Genomic DNA, 22,048 nt, shown 5'->3' on the forward strand with positions numbered 1-22,048 from the left:
TCATTTTTTGCAATTAATACATTACTAGTGCACTTATATTTGCTTGTGTTTTATATTGTTGAGAAGCAAATGTTTAGGATAAGTGGTGTTGGGTGGTCCAAAATAATAAATATGAAATCATTTGAAATCATACGAAATACATTACACTTAAAGTCATACTAAATGACATAGAAAAAAGGGGTCATTTGTTACGGTTGACTCATACCAACTGTAGCAAAATGTGCAAACATTCACTAATGCTCAAGCAGACTTTAACTTTCCAGGATTAAACTTTTCGACAGGGTTAAAATGAGCAAAAAGACAAATAAGCACATTTTTAGCATGCTGATGGAAATGTATTACAATTAAACAAGAGAAAATCCCAGAAAATCTTAAACTTGTTTGATACAGCTAAATTCAGTGGGAAACCGAATAAGCATGTTACTAACTGCAGTGAATAGAAGGGCTGCAAAATGATTTCTATGATATATATTCATATTTTTCAAATTAAGATCAGTTTTTATCAATAAACGTGTATTACTCGTTCAATCATAACCTCGGTTATACATTTATTTATACCTGTATGTCACCCCCAGTTGCAACCTTCAATAAGCTTGTCGTAATTAAATAGAGTTAACCTGACCTGCATCTGCTTTAGACCTGTCCCATCACCTATTTTATGTTCTGGTTGTTATTTTAGGAGAGTATCAGTCAATGAATAGCTAGGTACATTTTTATAAGCATGCCGCTAAGCGGAATTTAGGACAAACCCTCCTTGAACATCCAGCAGTCTGAACAGCAAGATTAGAGTGATCTGGTCAAAACAGCACGACGATATGAAGAAAACCAATGGCCAGATAGAGGAGAGAGGATACTGGGGTAGTAAAACAGAGTTTATTTTAGCTGTGGCAGGGATTGTGATTGGTCTGGGTAACGTGTGGAGATTTCCCTACCTCTGCTACAAGAATGGGGGAGGTATGAAGCAAACTAAAGGAGATTTTGGAGACTTGTTGGAGATTTCGTTGTTTTACTGGCAACAAAAATAGATACTATGTTTCTGTGGCATAATAATGTGTTTCGGTGTGTTCTCAGGGGCGTTCCTGATCCCCTACCTGGTGTTTGTGGTTACCTGTGGGGTGCCTCTGTTCCTGCTGGAGACGGCTATGGGACAGTACACACAGGAAGGGGGCATTACTTGTTGGCGTCGGCTTTGTCCTCTGGCTGAAGGTGAGTCAAAAGATTAAACAAATTAATTCATGCAATCTGCATTCATTGTTAGGGTACAGGCAACCACCACTTGCTGATTGTGTAGTCTTTCAACAGTCCTGATGGCAAATTAAACTTTCTGTAAAATTAGTTGACTGTCCCTAATGATCAGTGTATCTGTTTCTTCTTGTCAGGTATTGGTTATGCAGGACAACTGATTATTTTGTACAGCTGCATGTATTACATCATCATTCTGGCCTGGGCGCTTTTCTACCTCATTTACTCTTTTAGCTCCCAACTGCCTTGGGCCAGTTGTGACAACACCTGGAACACAGGTAAACATTTGAAACAAAAAAAAATATCTGAATATCATACAGTATGTGAATATGCTGGACCAGTGGTATGCAAAATGTTTTTGTCGTCTCTGTCCTAGATGATTGTGTGGATCTTGCTGCAAACAATCTTAGCCGGACAATGCTGATTAATTCAACCTCTTCAGTTACTGAGTTCTGGAGGTAAATAAAAAGCATAAATTATATAATGATGAAATCTATAATTACATAGATACACAAATTAAGGTTTGTTGTTCTGTCCTTTTTAAATTTTATAGAAACAGAGTGCTGGTTCTCTCTGATGGGATTGAGGAGATCGGTCAGATCAACTGGGAGATTCTGCTGTGTCTTATTGCAATGTGGGTCATATGTTATTTCTGCGTCTGGAAAGGAGTCAAATCTACAGGAAAGGTGAGCGAGATTATCTTTGAAAAGAATGTTGTCTGTGCTTAAAGATTTAATGTCAAAATTCATATTGTTTGGTCTGTTGTCTACTGAAGTGACATCTTTTATACAAAAAAAAAAAGTTGTAATTTTTTATTTGAGTTCTGAAAGTTAATATGGTATTTTCTCTTCTTAACTGATATGGAAATAGCAATATATTTTTTGAGTTGACAGATGCATAATTTTGGCCATTTCTTATTGTGTGTGTGTAGGTGGTGTATTTCACAGCTACATTTCCTTATGTGATGCTGCTGGTGTTGCTGATTCGTGGGTTAACTCTTCCTGGAGCTCTTCAGGGGGTTGTGTTTTACCTGTACCCTGAACCGGCCCGGCTCTTTGACCCACAGGTAACCCCGTAATCTGCCCTTTCCTGGCATGTGACTTAACAACACCTTTACAAGGACTAGTTTAGCTGTTTGTTTTACACATAGTCTATTTAAACTGCATTCACAGCCATTAAAAGTAGGTTTTTCTCTTTAAGTAGCAAAAGAAAATTCAATAAAAAATTTGCTGTTAAGAAAATAGCATTAACATATTACAATATCTTGAGCCCCTTCCTACTTATTCACTTGTCTTCTGCAATTAGGTTTGGATGGAAGCAGGAGCTCAGATCTTTTTCTCCTACGCTTTGGGCACAGCCTCTCTTACTGTATTAGGAAGCTACAATAAATATAACAACAACTGCTACAGGTTAGTCGAATATTATTGTATCATTTGCAATATCTTTGTTTTTGGTATCTATCTCAAAGGTTCAGCATATATTTGGGGGCATAAGATTGTCGGTCACATTAAATAATCAATTTGGTACCTCAGGGTTCAGTGTTTGGCCCTCTTTCTTTCTCTTCTGTATCTATAATCTATGTTCTCCCTATCAGGGACAGCTTATGGCTTTGCCTTCTGAACAGCGGTACTAGTGTGGTAGCAGGTTTTGCTGTGTTCTCAGTTTTGGGTTTCATGGCTGAAAAGCAGGGTGTCCCCATTGACGAGGTGGCAGAATCAGGTACTGCAACATTCTTTAAAAAAAGGTAACAATTTATAACAGTCAATAATTACAAAAATACAATTATTTTTTTCCTTATTTCAGGTCCAGGACTAGCTTTCATAGCTTATCCACAGGCAGTAGCTATGATGCCTTGTCCACAATTGTGGGCTGCTTGTTTCTTCATCATGATTATTTTGCTGGGGCTTGATACGCAGGTGAGCTAAAACTCATACCTGGACACTGAGATGACTCAAGGTTGTTTCACTATTTTAATGCACTTGTGTTCTGCTGCATCCCTCAAAGTTTGTTGCAATGGAAGTTTTCATGACATCAGTGATGGACCTCTACCCCTTGGTGCTGCGCAAAGCTGGACGTCGAGAAATATTCCTCCTGCTTTTCTGCATTTTTTGTTTCTTCAGCCAAATTGTCATGGTTACAGAGGTTTGTGTGTGTGTGTGTGTGAGAGAGAGAGAGAGAGAGAGACCCTGAAATGTACTAAATTAGTTTTAACAAAGAAAAAGCTTCCTTATTTAATCATATGTAAAAATATGAGCTTTTAATATATTATTTTTCGAATTGAGGAGTGCAGTGCATTGAAGATATGTATCAACACTGTATAACTTGTTTTATAATATCTAACCTTTAACACTGTATATGTAAATACTATATATAGGTACAAGCTATACCGCAATATACATAAAAAGCATAGCCTTTGCATTGACACATTTTGTTCTGTTGTATTGACCCGCAGGGGGGGATGTATATATTCCAGTTGTTTGACTATTATGCCTGCAGCGGAGCCTGTCTTCTTTTTCTCTGTGTGTTTGAGTCTCTGGCCATGGGTTGGATCTTTGGTGAGAAGCACAGAAACTATAAAAACTGACTTTAAAATGCATTTCCCAGATGTCTTGGGATAAAAGTGGTTCAAAAGTGGGAAGGTATTGTAAAGATTAAAGGATAAAAGAATTGTAATATGAACGCATGTTAGTAGCACGTGGGAAGCCAGAACTTCCTTTCTAGTTCCAAGACCATTTATTAAACCTACGCTGACAAAAACCTTTTGATATCAGCCAGATTAGTAGATTTAAACAGGACTGCCCACACTTGCATGTTAATGACACCTTTCTATAATCTAAAACTTGGCCAGCCTAGTCATGAGGTACTGTTATTTGAACAAAAGATATTATTTCAAACACAATATTGGCAAACCTGTGTAGCACCTACAACTCTACCTACCACTGTATTTGCTTCTAACATTAAACGAGCAACAGAACATTTCTTGTCAGGGTCTGTGATCAAATTTTGAACCATTCAAATTAAGAACAATCGTTAATATTTACTTTTTATTCATTTTTTTTTATTATTAAAAATGACGCTGAGCTCTTTCCTACACACCACAGGGGCTGAGAGGATGTTTGACGTCATTGAAGACATGACCAGCTCTCGACCCAACTACATATTCATGCTGTGCTGGAAATACCTGACTCCTCTCGTGTCTTTGGTGAGTGTCTTTGCATTCATTCATGTTCAGTTTTCACTTCTAATGTCTTAATGGTCATTATTTATTTGTAGGCTTATATGCCTGGCTAAAGCTATTTCTCGCATTTGTCCTTATTCTTTCCCATCTACTCTTTGCATCTTTCTCCTTCTCTTCTGTCCATTCTCAGGTGTCTTTTGTATGTTCCCTTGTGAAGTACAAGCCCCTCACTTTTAACCGCTGGTATGTGTACCCAGACTGGGCGTATGCACTAGGCTGGTTGCTGGCCCTGTCCTCCATTCTCCTGGTGCCTGGATGGGCACTTGGACAACTAATTGTTGAGAAAGGAAGTTTAAAACAGGTGAGATTAAACGTATTCACTTACTGAGATATCATGAAAACACTGGCAGGGATGTGTGTGTTTAGCTACATTATCTATGCTAATAACAAACCAAGAGAAAATCGACCTTAAAAGGTTAAAGTTGATTCATTGTGTCTGTGTCCGACAGCGTTGTCGTCACTTGTGCAGTCCTGACACAAACCTCCCTCTCATCTATAAGAAGCAACAAGCAGAAATACAAGAAAATACCACCATCACAGAGATGGAAAACTTAGTCAAGTCTACACAAACTAATATAAACATAAGAGATAGGGAAAATAAAATGTAAAACCTGTGTATGTACTGAAAAACACTCTTTTCGTTATACTTGAGGTGCTCACTCTTGCTGTATATTTTCATTAGTCTTTAGTAGTTTTTGTAATATAATCAGCTGTTCGGCTATTGTAATATCATCATGTTATTGTGCTTTCATGTGTTTGTATATGTATATGTGTGTTTGTGTGTATTTTTATCTTTTTTTTTTATTTTGATTGCTTCCACTGTCCTCATTTGTAAGTATATATATATTAATTAACATGAATGGTAGAATAATAAATATAGGCCTATTGACACAGTTGAGAAAGTTCTTCCATCAATGTTTTTTTCAAATGCCTATAAAAAGTTATTGTGTCACTTAAAGCTTATTTACTCTGTAACCCAGTTGACATGAATGAGCTTACACTAATCATGTTTAATTGTGTTTAATTGCCCAACAATAAATTGAAGGAGTGATGTTAACAGTGTTAAGCTGTGTTCTTTTATTTTGCAAAAGTTGTTGGTCAATGTTGGTCTAACTGAAAATCCTAATTTCTGGTTTGAACCTCTTTTGTTCACCTTGCCTCTAAAGCAAACCAATGCAAAGCAAATCTCTAAAGCAAACCAATGACACATAAAATCCCAAAACGTACGAAAACCTACGACTACTATTACTGCTTCTGCTAATCATCATCATGTAGCGGCAGCAACTAACTGAGTGAACATATTTTTACATATTTAAATGCTCTTAAAACAAATGACTTTGCTTTACGTATTTTACCCGAGGCTTGCCAAACATCATGTTGAACAATGAATAAAAGTCTCACCCTCTATTTCTTTCTCATATACCTTTTGTCTTGCTCCACCGTAGAACTGCAGCAGGATCAGAGAAAAGTGCTAAATAACTGAGAGAAGAAATGAACAGGATACAAGGGCAAATAGAGGAGCGAGGGTACTGGGGCAGTAAAGCAGAGTTTCTTCTGGCTATTGCAGGGAATGTGGTTGGTCTGGGTAACGTCTGGAGGTTTCCTTACCTCTGTTACAGGAATGGAGGAGGTATGGTACAGCTTAAATACATATTTCATTATATTTGCGCATTGCAGGTTCGCTTATAAAAAAGTGATTGAACAAAAAAAGTTTATTTCATCATTTCATTTCATTTTCATTTCAGTGGGATTTGTTTTAAAAAACATCTCGTTTCAGTTTAGAATACTGTTTCTTAATTACTGCACAACTAATAGGTAATTATTCATTAACACTCAACTGACTACTGTTAAGGATGTTTTGTTAACTAAACAGTATGTAAAACAATTTCATGACTGTTAGGTTAAAGTTAGGTACTAACTAAAGTGTTCTGAACGAAAAAAAACTGCTAGTTAAGGTTCAAGAAAAATAACTGAAATAACTACTACTGAACAGTCATATGCAAATAGTCACTGTAATAATAATCAAGTTGAGAGCCACAAATCAAGTACTTCAGTAAAGGTACAGATACCCCCCCAAAACATTTTCTCCAGTAAAGATAAAATTACGTAAGTAAAAGGACAAGTACAAAGCACTACTACAGTAGCAACTTTGTTACAGTCCACTACTACTATTATTAGTCTATAATGGAAATGAGCAATATAATTAACACAATCATAAAATTGTAGCACATATTCTTTAGTAGTTAAAAGTAGTGGTAAATGTGGACAGTTACTTCACACACTGTGCACGTTCTGATTTAAAACTTTGAAGGGTGTTTTAATTCACTTAGAGCTGTGTTACACACTGCATTAAAAGATCATATTTAAAAATCTATAATAGGGCACTGAATTGCAATTCACGACTCCCTTAGATAATGTATAACACTGGTGTGTTCTCAGGGGCGTTCCTGATCCCCTACCTGGTGTTTGTGGTTACCTGTGGGGTGCCTCTGTTCCTGCTGGAGACGGCCATGGGACAGTACACACAGGAAGGTCCGATTACATGCTGGCATCGGCTCTGTCCTCTGGCTGAGGGTGAGAATAAAACAAAATACAATTAATACAGAAATCTTTATTTATTTATGAATACATTTTTTGTAAATTAAAAAAATAAAACTATTAAATAATCAAGTTTTTAATGTAAATCTTACATTCAAAATTCAGACACTGACATTGGCAAAACTATAATTGCCTTTATGCGTACTTTATGTGCGGCCATATATATAAAATATAATTTTTTGTTAATATTTGGCACTTTCAAATTTGCATTTATCCTTTGTCAGTGAGTGCTTATAAAGCACATTTTGATTGTCTTTAAATCTGTGTTTTTTTGTGTCAGGTATTGGCTATGCAGGGCAATTGATATTGCTTTACAACTGCATGTATAGTATCATTCTGGCCTGGGCGCTTTTCTACCTCATTTTCTCTTTCAATTCCCAACTTCCATGGGCCAGCTGTGATAACACCTGGAACACAGGTGACAATTAGCAAAAACATTACATTACAAAAAAAGTATTATAATATGCTAAATATGCTATTTAACAAAACAGTATTTAATTCCCTCTCTGTCGTAGATGACTGTGTAAATCTTGCCGAACAAAACCTGACCCTCAACCAGACAAAGCTAATTCATTCTACACCTGCAGCTACTGAGTTCTGGGAGTAAATGAACACATGATAACCAGTTTTCAAAGAATAAGCTGTATACAAAACAATAATATTTGGTATATATTAAACAGAATGGTTTCTTTTTAATCACATTGTACAGACGCAGAGTGCTGTCTCTCTCTGGAGGTATTGAGGAGATCGGTCAGATCAACTGGGAGATTGTTCTGTGTTTAATTGCAGTTTGGGTCATATGTTATTTCTGCATCTGGAAAGGAATCAAATCTACAGGCAAGGTAAGCAAGACTGTATTTCAGTGAATATTGTCCGTAATACCCTGTGTATACGTCAGGCATAACATCTAATGAATTGTATCACCATTTTGAAAAAGGTTTTTTTCTTTTCAAGATGCATTCATATTATTTTATTGTGCCACTAGGTGGTGTATTTCACAGCTACATTTCCTTATGTGATGCTGCTGGTGTTGCTGATTCGTGGGTTAGCTCTTCAGGGGGTTGTGTTTTACCTGTACCCTGAACCGACCCGGCTCTTTGACCCACAGGTAACCCCATAATCTGCCCTCTACTTTTACGACACCTTATAACCATATAAACGCAAGTAAACATTTTACATTTAATATGATACAACACATACAATGTTGCAAGCAGTTATTTCTACCAACATATGAAACATCATACTATTATTAGCCCATAGTCAGGTCAGTATATATTTGGACAAAGGTATTATCATTTGACAGAAGCTATATATACTAAGTTCATATGTCTATAAATTCTGTTTACACAGTAATATAGCTATTTAGCATGACATAGATATTCTATTTACAGTGTTAAAATAGCAGGATTTTCTGCAATCGCAAATAGCGTCGAAATATTTTAAAACAGTACGCAATAATAACATACTGAGTGTAAATTTAAATTTTAATCAAAATTTTTAAATGAATGCCATTGGGACAAAAGCCCTCCCCAACATACCCAGTACTTAATTTTTACTTTTTGATCAGTTCCTTCATTTTCATTAGAAATAAGTGCTTTTCTGGTGTGATTTGAAATTTGAAAAGTGATGAAAAAAAGTTGGCCAAAAGGTTGATCTGAACACGGTTGATTCTGCAAACAGGTCGGCTAATTGCACTTGGTGTAAATATTCTTCGTTATATGTTTTGGTCAGCAGCTAAAATAATAAGTTACATTTATATAATGAATATGGGCTTAAAGTATACACATTATCAAATCTGAAGTTTGGAGAAAAGGCTGGAGAAATACAGCTCTTTAATAAGCATACAGCATACAGCAAAAGCAATCCAGGAGTTCTTGAAGGTAAAAGGTGGAATGTTTTGTCCAAGTCAATCTCAGTTGATTCCAGCCCGACTGAGCATGTATTTCACTTGTCTTGCTGAAGACAAAGCTACAGGCAGAAAGAACCTCAAACTATTTATGAATTCCTAAGTATTTTTCTCATATCAAATCTGCACTTCAATTTAAATCGTGCTTGTTTTGTTTTAATTCTATTCCAGTGACATGCAGAGACTGGAACTGACTGTACAAATTATGCTTCGTGTGTGTTTAGGTTTGGATGGAGGCAGGAACTCAGATCTTTTTCTCCTACAGTGTGTGTTTCGGCTCTCTCGTCACACTAGCAAGTTATAATCAATACCATAACAACTGCTACAGGTCGGTATTGTTATTATAAAATGAATAAATTAATAACCCTTCATTTTGATCGTCCCTTATGAACACTCTGTTGACAATAAGTAACTTTGCACCCACAAGTTAACTAACTTTCATTAGAGTGTTAGTAGAGTATTATTGGTCTGGTATGAATCAGTAGAATGTTCATAAGGGACAATCAAACCGTTACCTTTAAATCTGCTATGTTTATATTTGTAACACCATAAACCCCATGTCTATCAGGGACTGTGTGCGGCTTTGCCTTCTGAACAGTGGCACCAGTTTAGTGGCAGGTTTTGCTGTGTTCTCAGTCCTGGGCTTCATGGCTAATGCGCAGGGCGTCCCTATTGAGGAGGTAGCAGAATCAGGTATTGCAACACTTCATAAAACATAGAAGATATTAGAAGGTGATTGAAGACAAAATGAAATAAATGGTAAAAGAGCTAAATGCAAATAAAATGATTTCACCCTTTCTTTGTTAGGTCCAGGACTAGCGTTCATAGCTTATCCACAGGCAGTAGCTATGATGCCTCTTCCTCAGTTGTGGGCTGTCTGTTTCTTCATCATGATTATTTTGCTGGGCCTAGATACACAGGTGAGCTAAAACCGACGCATATTTAATTAGAGCTTTTGGGTGAATTTTAAAATGTAATTTATTTATAAATAAACACTTGTGGGAAGAGTTGCTATTGCAGTAATGTAAAACTGAAACGGTAATTTGTGCATAAATGTGTAAACCTAAATATATATTATTCAACGACACTTAAAATGTAGATCACATTGCAATGCAAAAATTACTTTACACAAACATATACATATACAAATACATATTCATAGAGTAATTAAGTCATAATATTACATTTCTGGTTTTAAATACTCAAAAAATTTACCGCATTGTAAGTGCCATGGGTCCTGACCTTTTCTTATTGATAATGGAAGACTATATGCACATCCTGATATATAGTTCTATGTGTTCCTGGAACAACAGCAGCCTTTTAAGATAATACCACAGTGACAATTATATTAATTACACTGAAACTGGTGAATAGATTATAGACAATTAAGCTTAGCAAAAAAATGAATAGTTTTTAGTCCGATCCTGCTCCTCGAGTCATCGTCTTGCAGATATATGCTCCAGCCAGCTCTAACACACTTGCCTAGAGGTTTTAGTGAAGACCTTCAGGTGTGTTTATTAGGGTTGGAACTCTGCAAGACCATGGCCCTTCGGTAACATGTTTGGAAACCTTTGTTCTAATGCGTTGTATTCTGTATCCTCTAAAGTTTGTTGGAATGGAGTCTATAATTACATCAGTGATGGACATGTTCCCCACGGTGTTGCGCAGAGCTGGTCGCCGAGAAATTTTTATCCTGCTCTTCTGTCTCACTTGCTTTTTTGGACAACTCCTCATGGTTACAGAGGTCAGAGGGGTGTGTGTGTGTGTGTGTGTGTGTGTGTGTGTGTGTGTGTGAGAGAGAGAGAGAGAGAGGGAGGCCTACAAATTTTGATCAATCAAAATAGCTTACATGGCATACATCATATCCACTTGCATAAGAATGATGTACACTCTATATATCAGTGATATCAACTGTAGTGTTTTACTATAGTGTTAGTACTAACTACCCATTCTAGATATCACCAATAAAATTACAAAATGCTTAACTATAATTAAAGCATATTTCGAACTGTGGAACTATTACAGAAAATACCAACTTTTAAACAAATGTTCTGCTAGCTTTATGTAAATATGTAATGCTGTATTGTGACCTGCAGGGGGGGATGTATGTATTCCAGTTGTTTGACTACTACGCCTGTAATGGAGCTTGTATTCTGTTCCTGTCTGTGTTAGAGTCTCTGGTTATGGGTTGGATCTTTGGTGAGCAACAGATACTGATTATAGAAAGAATCGTTAAATACCAAATGTCTAAGACTTCTCCTACACACCACAGGGGCTGAGAGGATGTTTGACATCATTGAAGACATGACAAAGTCACGACCCAATTACATTTTCATGCTGTGCTGGAAATACCTGACTCCTCTTGTGTCCCTGGTAGGTATTTTTATTTGAGATTCACACGTTATTATAATTAGTTAAAAAGTAAACAGACATGTTACAATTTTTCTTAACTAATTTTAAACAATTCTTTAAATCAGTGCCAGTGCTTTCAGTGCCATCAACGCTGACCCTTAATTTTGTATAGTTACATTTATGTTTAATGCCACTGCCACCATAATATAAATGAAAAAAGTCCAAAAACAAATAATTAATCAAACATTAAACTTGACCAAGCTGCACAGAGTCCTGACCTCAACCCTATAGAACAACTTTAGGATGAACTTGTTTTGTCTTACATTTTTAAAATCACTTACAGTGGAACTTTGGTCACAGCAGGCTAACATGCACATCTGAACATTTTCAGTAACATAAATTGATATAAAACCAATTAAAATGTTCCATATATTATAGATGAGTACCAGTATTTTATAGGTGTTTTTCGAACCTTGTGTAGAAATAGTTTTCTGCTTATTCTCAGGTGTCTTTAGTTTATTCTATTGTGGAGTACAAGCCCCTCACTTTGAACCGCTGGTATGTGTACCCAGACTGGGCGTATGTACTAGGCTGGTTACTGGCCCTGTCCTCCATTCTGCTGGTGCCTGGGTGGGCGCTAGGCCGAATGTGTGTTGGGAAAGGAAGCCTGAAACAGGTGAGATCCATCACATAAATGCATCTTTGGTTCAAAGCCATTTGCATTGCATTCGAGCTATACATTAATAAAGTATACATTAATGCCCTGTAAATTAACAGGGAAACATCATATGTGCCATCTTGCCAGGATTTCTGTATTGCTTTGATTCAAAGTACCACAAGAGCATAAGGAACCAATGTCATACACCGATCGGTCTGCCTTCACACAAAGCAAAAATCTTGATATTTTAGACAATATAGAAATGCTGGCCAGCACGCGTCCGGGAAAATGGCTCAGTCACCCTAGGAAAACAGCAAGTCCAAGGGAATTACATATAATGTAACCAAAGCAAGCTAAAAACACTGACCAAAAATAAATCTACCTTGATGCTGTATTTGCACGTCCTTTGATACTGAAAGATGGGGCAGTCCCAGCTTATAAAAGACCCCTGTCACAATTCAGAACTGCTGACAGTAAGAAAAACCGCATTATGTCTTTTGTTGGTGATCAGCGTTCAAATGGTCGTCAATCTTTAGCTCCGCCCAGACGGCACACCTCCAGGTTGTAATAAAATTAAAGACTTTTTAGAGATAGGGAGGATGCAGAACTACAGGTACTCATGACTAACATGTCTTTTTTTCCCCCCTTTAAATTCTAATGTTTCTTTTTGTCCGTTTCTTGACAGCGTTGGTGCCACTTGTGTACTCCTGACACAAACCTCCCTCTCATCTATAAGCAAAGAGCTAAAGTCCAGGAAGAAACTTTCAACACAGGTGTTGAGGTGGAAGACATGGTCAGCAGCAACACAAACTAAACCCTCACTAAATATACTGTTGTGTTGAGAACAAACAATCATTTAACCTTTTGGGAAAAATCAGTAGCCTATTGATATTTCTGTGTTTACTTGTTTACCCTAGAAACAGCTATAGCATATGTGTGGGGTTATATTCAGCATGGAATATAGAATTGACAAGAGTTATTTTATTATTTGTGATGTTTAAAACCAACACTGCTAATGTTACAGCTACTGAGATGAGATGCACAGACCAGATGAACATTTGACAGCATAATCTTTGATTTGAGATTCCCAAATTATCTGTCCCCAAATAAATACAATACCATTTTAATTTAACACTAATACTATTCAGTGGCTTGTTTGGTTGTGTTCCTTTTTCCGTCACCTGGCCTAATGATGTCCTGCAAGTTTGCGAAACTTCCTTAATACTTAGAAAATACTTTAAAGTGCATGTTTGGTAAATGAATAAAAATAAACAAAGCTTTATGACTAAATCCGTTTGTTGTTATAGTCTGTGCTATGGTTACCCTTGAGGGTTGCCTTGGAAACAGTTCACAGTATTTCTGTTCCAAACACTTCAAACTGTGTTTGAAGAAACGAGACATGAAGAGCAGTTGAGGAGAAGCTGTACAAGACAAGCTGTTCAACACAAAAGATATTTTTAAACAAAATATTTTCCCATTCTCTTTTAAAATCACAGGTCCTTTAAATAGATTTGGGTGGATTCATCACATTAAGTAACGGATTGGACTGCTGTAACTCCTTATATATCGTCTTCAAATGGTACAAAACTCTGCAACTCGAGCTCTTACATTTAATAAAAGGTCTGCACATATCACTCCCATCCTCTACCAGTTTCACTGGCTTCCTGTGGCGAAACATATCCAGTTCAAACTCTTAGTCTTAGTTTATAAGGCCTATCATGGCCAGTATCTAATTGAGTTAGTGCAACCATATGTTCTTGTGAGGACTCTCAGACCTAGCAATGATAACTTGCTTGTTGTGCTGAAGTATAAACTACCACCCACCGTAGAGAGGGCTTTCAGTATTATAGGCCCTAATCTATGTAATAAGCTGCCCCATAATATTTGTGCTGCCTCCTCCCTCCACACATTTAATTCTCACCTTAAAGCTCATTTATTTTCTCTTAACTCTTTTACCTACTACTTTCTCATACTTCACAACTTTTTTATGATACATGACTATCTTCTTGGCGATATGATTGCATCAGCTCTTGAAATTTATCTGTTCTTTGTTAACACCTTTTTGTTATAATGTCCGCTCTGATTGGTATTTTTTCTTCTGATTGACTGGCGTCCTTGGTTTCTTAAAAGGCGCTATAAAAATAAAAAAACCTTTATTATTATTATTATTAACTTTATGCAAATAAGACAGCTTTAAACAATGTTAGTTGCATGCAAAATATATTTAAAAGTTTCTTTTATCCATAACAACGGATGCTCTTCACTCAGAAGAAAGCGATGTGAACAAACACGTCTTTTAATGAAGTTTTTTATTTGCATCTGCATGTAGTGTAATAGCGCTAAAAGTTTGTCTTCAGCAAACATACTGCGTGGAAACACTTAAAAGTATCATACACTTACACACGCACACACTTTTATCTTCTGCTTCATATCACTTATGTAAGAATATAGCTTACACACACTCTTAAAATGCATTAGAATTGCATTACATACTGTACTTCTTGTGCTGCTACATGGGCAGATATTGATCAAATATCGATCATGTCATAGCATGCCATTCATTTCAAACACAAACTCATTATTCGCTTCACCAGGCCATACACACAGCTCAGAACATCCCTCGTGTACTGCCATTTATTTGGACTTAAGATCATTGCTGTGTACAAACACACCATCAATATCTATAAAAAGAAAATTAAAGAGCTGATGAAGGAAGAAGACAAAAAAAAAATCTGTCACAAAGAACTCTAAGGTTATTAAACAATCTTGCCCAAGTTTAATCTGCAGACCTTTCTTCAATTTCTGTATTTATTTTAGGAAAAAATACCTGAAACATAACGTGTTAACCTATAAAGTAATAAACTCTGAAAGCCTAATCAAATTAGCCAAAATGTTTCATAAACGTATATGCAATGATGATGTGCACAATTTTGTGATACGAAAATTCTCTGTGTGGGTCTGGCGGCTTACTCAAAAATAGCAAATAAAAAGGAAATACACCACAACAACAACAAATAATACATTAGTGTCATGTCAAGAGTATCAAAAAATGTGCCAAAAAGCTTGGTGCTTTAGTAGAGAATTGGGGAAGAAATGGAAAGGTGTTGCAGAATACATTAAGGCTGGCACAAAACACTTAACTCAAGAAAGCTCACAAAAGACGTCATGATCAAATCAATAGGAAATACAGCTCATATAAACACTCGAATTTGACCCTTCTTCTCAGCCAACCCAATTCAAAAAAGGCTTGAGTAGTGGGTGTCTTGGTCCATGGTCAAAAATGAAGACGTAAAGCAAGCAGATCGATGCAATCAGATGAAGTGCAGAAGAACAAAAGCTCCATGGACTTTAGCAAGATCACCGCGGGAATAATTCTTACGCAGTTCTTATTGTCTTTGCATGTGGGGACTTTTCGGGACCTTCATGCACGACAAGGCCTCACAGAGGGGAACTCGTCAATAATTACTACCATATTTTTGCGAAAGACCATCCCCAGTCATGTTATTCAGAAACGCTACATGCTACAAACTGTGACAATGATTGCAAATTATACAACTAGTTTCTAATATAAAACAACAAAGTCGGAAAACAGGCTTTCATTTTTAAATACTCTGTGATCGACTATGCATGAAGTGTTGCTATCAAAAACATTTGCAAATGGCCACTGAAAACCTGAAGTTGCTTCTTGATTCCATTATGAAGCAGGATAGCTGATGGAGATAGATGAGTGGCAGTCTGTAGCATGTGCGTTAAATTCAGTATAGCTCTCATCACTTTGGGATATTCCTGATACTGATGAGTAGAAACGTGACAGACAGGAAGATGGCACACAGCGCAGTCAAGACACTGTCCTTGAGCACAGCCCTGAGTGAATATTGGGGCAATGATAATATCTCTGAAATCATGTTTGAGATGTTCGAGAAAGCCTCCCTGGCTGTTTCTCTGCTGTAAAGGCCCAGTGCTCAGCAGGTTTCTGGGTGCAGTCTAAAGCAGGTTTCCATGCGTAGAACTGTCTGGAGGCATTATGGGGTCATCTGGTAGACTCAACATTCCTCTATGGGCTCTCATTTGCTCAGAAGTGGCGATGCTATCACTTACAGACTCATATTGACCGGTTGACTGCCATTCTGTGACTGAATTTGGATCGAGAAGAGGAGATGGAGGTGCCACCTCTTCAGTGCCATTAAGTCCATACCTGTACACCACAGGAGTATCAGGCTTGGTGCTGGTGGCCGCCTCGACTTCTACTTTTGATTGAGACCTTCCATTGCTGCTGTCTGTAGGTAGGCACTTGAGGCTGGGATAGTGCCCAGACTCAGCCATGACCTGTTGGAGCTTCTCCCAGGCAGCTGGAGCATCAGCACCTGCTTGGGCGGCCTGGAAAAGCAGATGGGCATGTTGGCGAAGCTGGGTTATGTCTCGTTCGGTGGCCGCATTTTGCCTTAGCAGATCCTGCGTCCTTAAGGTGATGTCAAGTAGTCCCAACTGGCTCAGAATCTCAACTGTGTTGAGGAAACGACGATGCCGTGCTGTCCCTTTGAGGTTGTTTGACCCTTTGCCAGAGCTATTATTCGCTTCTGGGCAATGCTTATGGGGCTCTTTTCTGCCTTGGATGAAGTTGTTGGAAGAGGGTGGGGAAAGCGTCTGAGTGCTTGAGATGGACGGAGAGCTCACGTTGAGGGAGGCAGAGGGACTAGTTGGGCGACATGGGCTCTGGTGCTGGTGAGAGCCAGATAGTGTCTCACGGCCTGCAGACAAAGAACGTGAGAGGGAATGAGAGTGCAACAGCAAGTTGTTCTCTGGCTGTTTGTGCAGGTGCTGTTTGGCCGCTTGCGTGCTTGTGGACACCTCGTCTCTCTTCTGCTCAGTGCATACTCTCTTACTCAGGCTGTGCTCCTCTGTGTTAAATCCTCTACTGGCAGTTGGTTTCTCTGGGGTTTTCTTACTCGGGTGAGGTGCGATTCGAGGGTAGGAGTTTAGGATGGGGAGATAAGTGTTTTTGCTCTTCTTTACACCCTTGCTGTCGGATCTCGGTGGCTGGGGTTTGAGGATGTGCAACGGGGCGCTTTGATTGATGCCAGGTTGTTGTAGCAAGAGGACGTGGGTGGGACCTTGATTGCTTGTAGCACCTCCATCCCATGACAGAGATGAAGGCAGGATGTGGTCCTGACCAGATTGCCCAGGCTTGGGAAAAGAAAAAGAGGAGAGGTGACAGTATTCCTTCTTGTACATTGCAGTTTTACTTCAAGAAATCACAAGTAAATGGCAACAATGTCTTATCTGATATATGTTTTTTTTCTATGTGACTCACTTTCCCTCCATTCATCACAAGCACTTAGGACCTTTAGTCACCTCTAACCATGTGTTTCAATGCCACACATCATTCTGCTTTCTTTATAACTTTTCATACCTCTGCCTAATTAATTTTATCTTTGGATTTGGTTTAAAATGCCCCATTATGGGTTATGACTGATTCAGATTTTGGTTTTGGGAGTCACAGACATGAATGCAAAACACTTTCCCTGTCTTATAATATGCATTTATTGTTATCTTACCCAATGCTACTTTGTATACAGTATTACTGAGGAAACCACAATTTTACCGCTCCAAAAGCGGCACCTAGTGGTTAAGAAAGAATTTGCTTTTTCATTCATACCAATGCAAAAATCACATTTTCCCAGGTCTGGCGTGCAACAAGTGAAGTAAATATGCTAATGTTTGATACTGACCTCACATTCCATTTTAAAGACAAGTTGTGCATACACTTTCAACTTTAAAACTTTGTAAAATGTTTTCATTCACTTAGAGCCGTGATGCACACTACATGAAAGGTAATTTTTTTTAAAAAATCCATAATAGGGGCACTTTAAAATATAATAGGCTACCTTCACTGCTTAATAGATACAGCATATGCTGGTTAGGTATGTTTTGAAGCTGGTCCTTTGGTCTTTTGCTGGTCAGATCAGCACATGACTAGCTAAGGACCAGCATTAACCAGCACCCCAGCTTCAAAACATACCTAACCAGCATATTCTGTTTTTTTTCAGCAGGGTTGTTATCTAATTTCAACATAAAAAGAAAACTTGTAAGTGTTTTGGAACTTGACTGTCTCAGGATTGACTCACCTGCTTCAACACCACATTCTTAATGATGAATATAGGGGTGAGTTCAGGCGTCCCGGACACCAGTATATGGCTTCCCTGCAGGGGACCCTGGTCCACCCCACCCAAACCTTTGCGGACCTGAGGCTCATTCACACTGCTCTGCTGGTCATCTGCATCAGTCTGCAAAGAGTCGGAGCCAGTGTCTGCGAAGAAAACAGGGCAGTAGGAGGAGAAAAAGCATTGGATGGAACAGAAAAAAAGAGAAGGAAAAGGCAAGAGAAATACAAGAAGAGAAATACAAGAGCGAGAGGGGTGGCAGGCTCAGTCTACTAATGACAAGTCGAATGAAAAACCATTCAATGCTGGAACCTTGAAGTTTTGGAACGGATGTTACATAAGCCTTATAAAACTACATTTTATGGTCATACGTACACTTCTAATAAAAAGGTTTAACTCGTTCAGCTGCTTGTGCATAAAATAAAGCACATTGCTAATAAATATCCTTATACAAACAGTTGAATAATGCATATCAAAGGATTAAACATGGCACTGTCTTAAAATGCAACCAAGAAACGTTTTTTTTTTTTAAACTTGATGTGATCTGAAAACCTTCAGGATTAACTAAAATGTTCATGCCGCAACGCATGGTGCTCTCGTGAACTGACAAAGAAGAGAAGGAATTGTTGAATAAAGTTGCCATTTTTTGTAGTACCTTGTTGAACCACTGCTGTCACATGCAGAGCCCGAATGATTTATCGTTTTGCTCATTTTATCGGCCGATGTGAGCTTGCCGTAAATACATCTGCATTGGCGTATATGTCACAGATATGCCACTAATAAAGAACATTTTTTACAGAACACACAATGCAGTTAAAATGCTTGAAAATGGTGTTTGTCCAGCAGAGCACACTCCATTGTTTGCTAATGGCGACCGAGGTCACTGTAGCGACACCAGCCTACCCTTTCACTTCAGTAAGGAGCTCTCTTGTTTAGGCGGCCATGGTGTCTTCACGACTCAAACGTTGTCTTAACAGTAATTTTGCTAACTAGCTTTTGAAATACATAACTTAAGTTAATAAACAACGACCCCATGTTTCCTTTAAGTCCAATACAACGTTAACAATGTCCCTTACAACTGGCATTCATGCTTAACCACACCGTTCAAATTACATTTCATAAATCAGATAATATGTCGGTGGAGTCAGCAGTAATGAAGCAGATTGAAAGGTTACGGTGTTTTTTTGGTCCAATAGTCGGCAGTGCGGCGGTGGCTCGAGTCTGTTGAATGGTGATTTAATGCTACATTTTTTTTTTACACCCTAATATCAGTATCGACCCCCAAAACCCATATCGGTAGGGCTGCAGTCACACACAGCTTGACATTCTTTCTGGGCCTTGCATGTGTCATTTGTGCAAGCTCATCAAAAATGTCTTAATTTGTGATGAATGTAGGTCTTACGAGTTTGGAATGACATGAGCGTGACATCCTGACATCATTTTAAAATAATTTCCCAATCATTCAAAAAGTATACTTAGTAGGTGGTATTGCATACGTGTCAAACTCATCCATCCGCACTTGACTTTGAAAGCCGTGAGCACACGGCTGTTTGCAGAATGGAGCGTAACATGGAAAAATAATTATACCCGGGCCCTATTGGATTACTCTCACCACTGGAGTAGAATCAAACTTGTTGTATATATTTTGGATGGATTTTCTTTACAGAGATTTCACTACAGGAGTTCTTCCAGCCGCCAGATCTTTTTAGTTGAGCAAACTGTATTGATTGTGATAAAAGTAAAAAAGTTGTGTGAACCGAGTCTCTTAGGTAGTGAATATAACAGTATGACTCTCGATCAATACTCACCCGAGTAACCAGAGTCTTTCTCAGAGCAGCGCGAGTCACGTCCATTCATTTGCTGTTCAGTGTGTGCTCTTGCTCTAGAGGCCAAAAGGGCGGCGCTGTTGCTTTTGTCTTTAGCATTTTTAGTTGCTGGGCGGGAGGTGCGTTCCCTCTCCCCTACACACCCTTGGGTATCTCCTCTTGGTTCTTTGGGCATCCCGGGCCCTGAAAGCAGAGAGATACAGCTGGGCAGACAGTGGCCTCATGCAAAATATATTTACCCATTTCTAACATGGGGCATGGAGATAGTTCTCAAGGTTCTTGCAGTAGCACTGATGAGATGAACAGTTTAATTGCAAAATACTACATTTATGCCAAGAAAGTGTGAACATCAAAACTATGTTTAAATATTTGTCTAAGGCAAGGCACACATTGTCACTAGTCATGCAATGAGTCGAGCTTTTTTTGTCGAGAGAATTTCAGTTTATTCAGAGCTATACTGTACAAAAAAAAATTACTGCAAGGCACAAAGAGGACAAAAAAAGTACATACTGAACCTGCTGCTAATATTCAATTGTTTATTGCCATCCCCTGCCTGTGCCATGCATTTTATGCATAAACCATCTTTTCAACAAAATCCGACAAACACTTGAGAAACGTGCTCAGATTACAAAAAATATATATTCTCATTGACATTTTTTTTTTTTCGTGCCAATAAAAGGCATTTTACAAAAAGTAAAAAACCAAAAAAATGCAACTACAGATTGGATACATCCAACTCTAATTTCAGATTGGATTAAATGTGCTTGCTGCTTGGAAAAGGCTGACAAATGCTGATAAATCCTGCCATCATTGTTCATTAAAACTGCCATGTGATCTCTTGTGAAAGGCTGAAAAAATTGAAAAATTCCACACTATTTTATAACCTTTTTTCCCTTATTTGTTGTTCATTCTTATTATTAATTTTGCTATTACTACTCTAATAAAAAAACGAATTTTACTATTTCATTCAGCTTTGTTATAATGCCATTCCATTCGTTTAATTAAAGCAACAAGATCCCATATGTTACAATGATTTTAACCCTTTAAGTTTGAATTATTTCGTTATTGTATCTCACGTAACTGCCTCCGAACAGCTGTTCTTGGACTATATATGCCCAAACAAGCGTCGTGAGCACAAAAAGTCCCACCGAATATTTCATCTGCTAGTTCTTGGTAGGTCTGTGATATGAACTATCCTGCCAGGAGGAAGGTTATTTATTTAGACACAAACTTACACACACAGTCGGAGCTCGGAGCCCTCCCTTCCCTGACTGTTATGTAATACTACAACAACAGCCGAGCTCAGTCTCTGCTTCCTCCCGTCCACACCGCGTTTACCGTCAAAATAACTTCATTTACCACCCGCACAGGCAAATAAAGATCAACTTTACGATATCTCGTCAGACAGTGCAAATGGGCAAAAATAAGCAGCAAAAGACGGCTTTTTTGCTCATCAGCATCAGCGTTGCCTACCTTGATATAATGTACAGCACTGATCCTGGTCCCGAGTATTCGGCTCTTCTCCGTCCAGGGGAGCACACACTCCTAACTACCTGTCCAGGGGCAATCTGCACCTCCCGTCATCTCGCCGACAAGGATGACCACCCAGCGTGTCCGAGCCACATTACTTTCGCCTGCACTTTCTCTGGTCGTTTCCGAGCTCGGGTCGTTTAACCTCCTCCAGCCCCTACTTCGAAATCGCAGACTGACAACTCCACCTGCGGTAAGCCCCGCCCCGCGCGTCTAGGACACGCCCGTTCGGGTGATTGGCACGCCAACGGGCCAATAGCGGTAAAGCGATTCCAACCAATCCCGCCCCAAGCACGAGTGACGCAAGGGAATAAGTGGCATGGCCAATCCTGTGATCAGGCACGTGGAGAGGAGGAACGAGACGGTATGACAGGACGAGACTGAACGGACACGAAACATAACAAGAGGAGGAGTGGCGAAGAAACCACGCATTAGTGTGACTGCATTTGGCTGTCCATGTGTTAGCTATTTTGTAATTCCGACCGCTATCTGCTGAATCGAATGCAAGAAGCATATGACCAGTTAACACGTATCATT

At 38.5% G+C, this 22,048-nt stretch overlaps 3 protein-coding genes across 4 annotated transcripts; 2 read left to right on the plus strand and 1 right to left on the minus strand.

Moving 5' to 3' along the window:
* The first annotated feature begins 732 nt into the window (after positions 1-732).
* On the plus strand, positions 733-5,537 carry LOC122362995 (sodium- and chloride-dependent GABA transporter 2-like). The gene is made up of 14 exons (XM_043264838.1): positions 733-954; positions 1,072-1,206; positions 1,380-1,520; positions 1,619-1,700; positions 1,796-1,928; positions 2,174-2,308; positions 2,548-2,651; positions 2,837-2,961; positions 3,046-3,158; positions 3,247-3,384; positions 3,695-3,797; positions 4,344-4,444; positions 4,611-4,781; positions 4,930-5,537. Exons 1-14 carry the CDS (start codon positions 816-818, stop codon positions 5,086-5,088), a joined length of 1,779 nt encoding a protein of 592 aa, XP_043120773.1. The 5' UTR covers positions 733-815; the 3' UTR covers positions 5,089-5,537.
* Positions 5,538-5,621: 84 nt separating this feature from the next.
* On the plus strand, positions 5,622-13,198 carry LOC122362997 (sodium- and chloride-dependent GABA transporter 2-like). 2 transcript variants are annotated; one of them, XM_043264842.1, is made up of 14 exons: positions 5,622-6,110; positions 6,920-7,054; positions 7,359-7,496; positions 7,594-7,681; positions 7,788-7,920; positions 8,064-8,186; positions 9,209-9,312; positions 9,553-9,677; positions 9,792-9,904; positions 10,591-10,728; positions 11,081-11,183; positions 11,257-11,357; positions 11,842-12,012; positions 12,680-13,198. In XM_043264842.1, the coding sequence occupies exons 1-14, from the start codon at positions 5,972-5,974 to the stop codon at positions 12,806-12,808; spliced, it is 1,740 nt and encodes a 579-aa protein (XP_043120777.1). In that variant the 5' UTR covers positions 5,622-5,971; the 3' UTR covers positions 12,809-13,198. The 2 variants fall into 2 exon arrangements, with proteins under 2 accessions (XP_043120777.1, XP_043120778.1); XM_043264843.1 differs by lacking the exon at positions 12,680-13,198 and having other exon boundaries at positions 11,909-12,010.
* A 1,088-nt stretch (positions 13,199-14,286) lies between these two features.
* On the minus strand, positions 14,287-21,695 carry si:ch211-132b12.7 (uncharacterized protein LOC564531 homolog). The gene is made up of 4 exons (XM_043264580.1): positions 21,455-21,695; positions 19,964-20,164; positions 18,120-18,301; positions 14,287-17,178 (listed from the first exon to the last, which is right to left on the minus strand). The coding sequence occupies exons 2-4, from the start codon at positions 20,154-20,156 to the stop codon at positions 15,979-15,981; spliced, it is 1,575 nt and encodes a 524-aa protein (XP_043120515.1). The 5' UTR covers positions 20,157-20,164; positions 21,455-21,695; the 3' UTR covers positions 14,287-15,978.
* Between the last annotated feature and the right edge of the window lie 353 nt (positions 21,696-22,048).

Source organism: Puntigrus tetrazona, chromosome 18 (assembly GCF_018831695.1).
Source record: "Puntigrus tetrazona isolate hp1 chromosome 18, ASM1883169v1, whole genome shotgun sequence".
Taxonomy (NCBI): domain Eukaryota; kingdom Metazoa; phylum Chordata; class Actinopteri; order Cypriniformes; family Cyprinidae; genus Puntigrus; species Puntigrus tetrazona.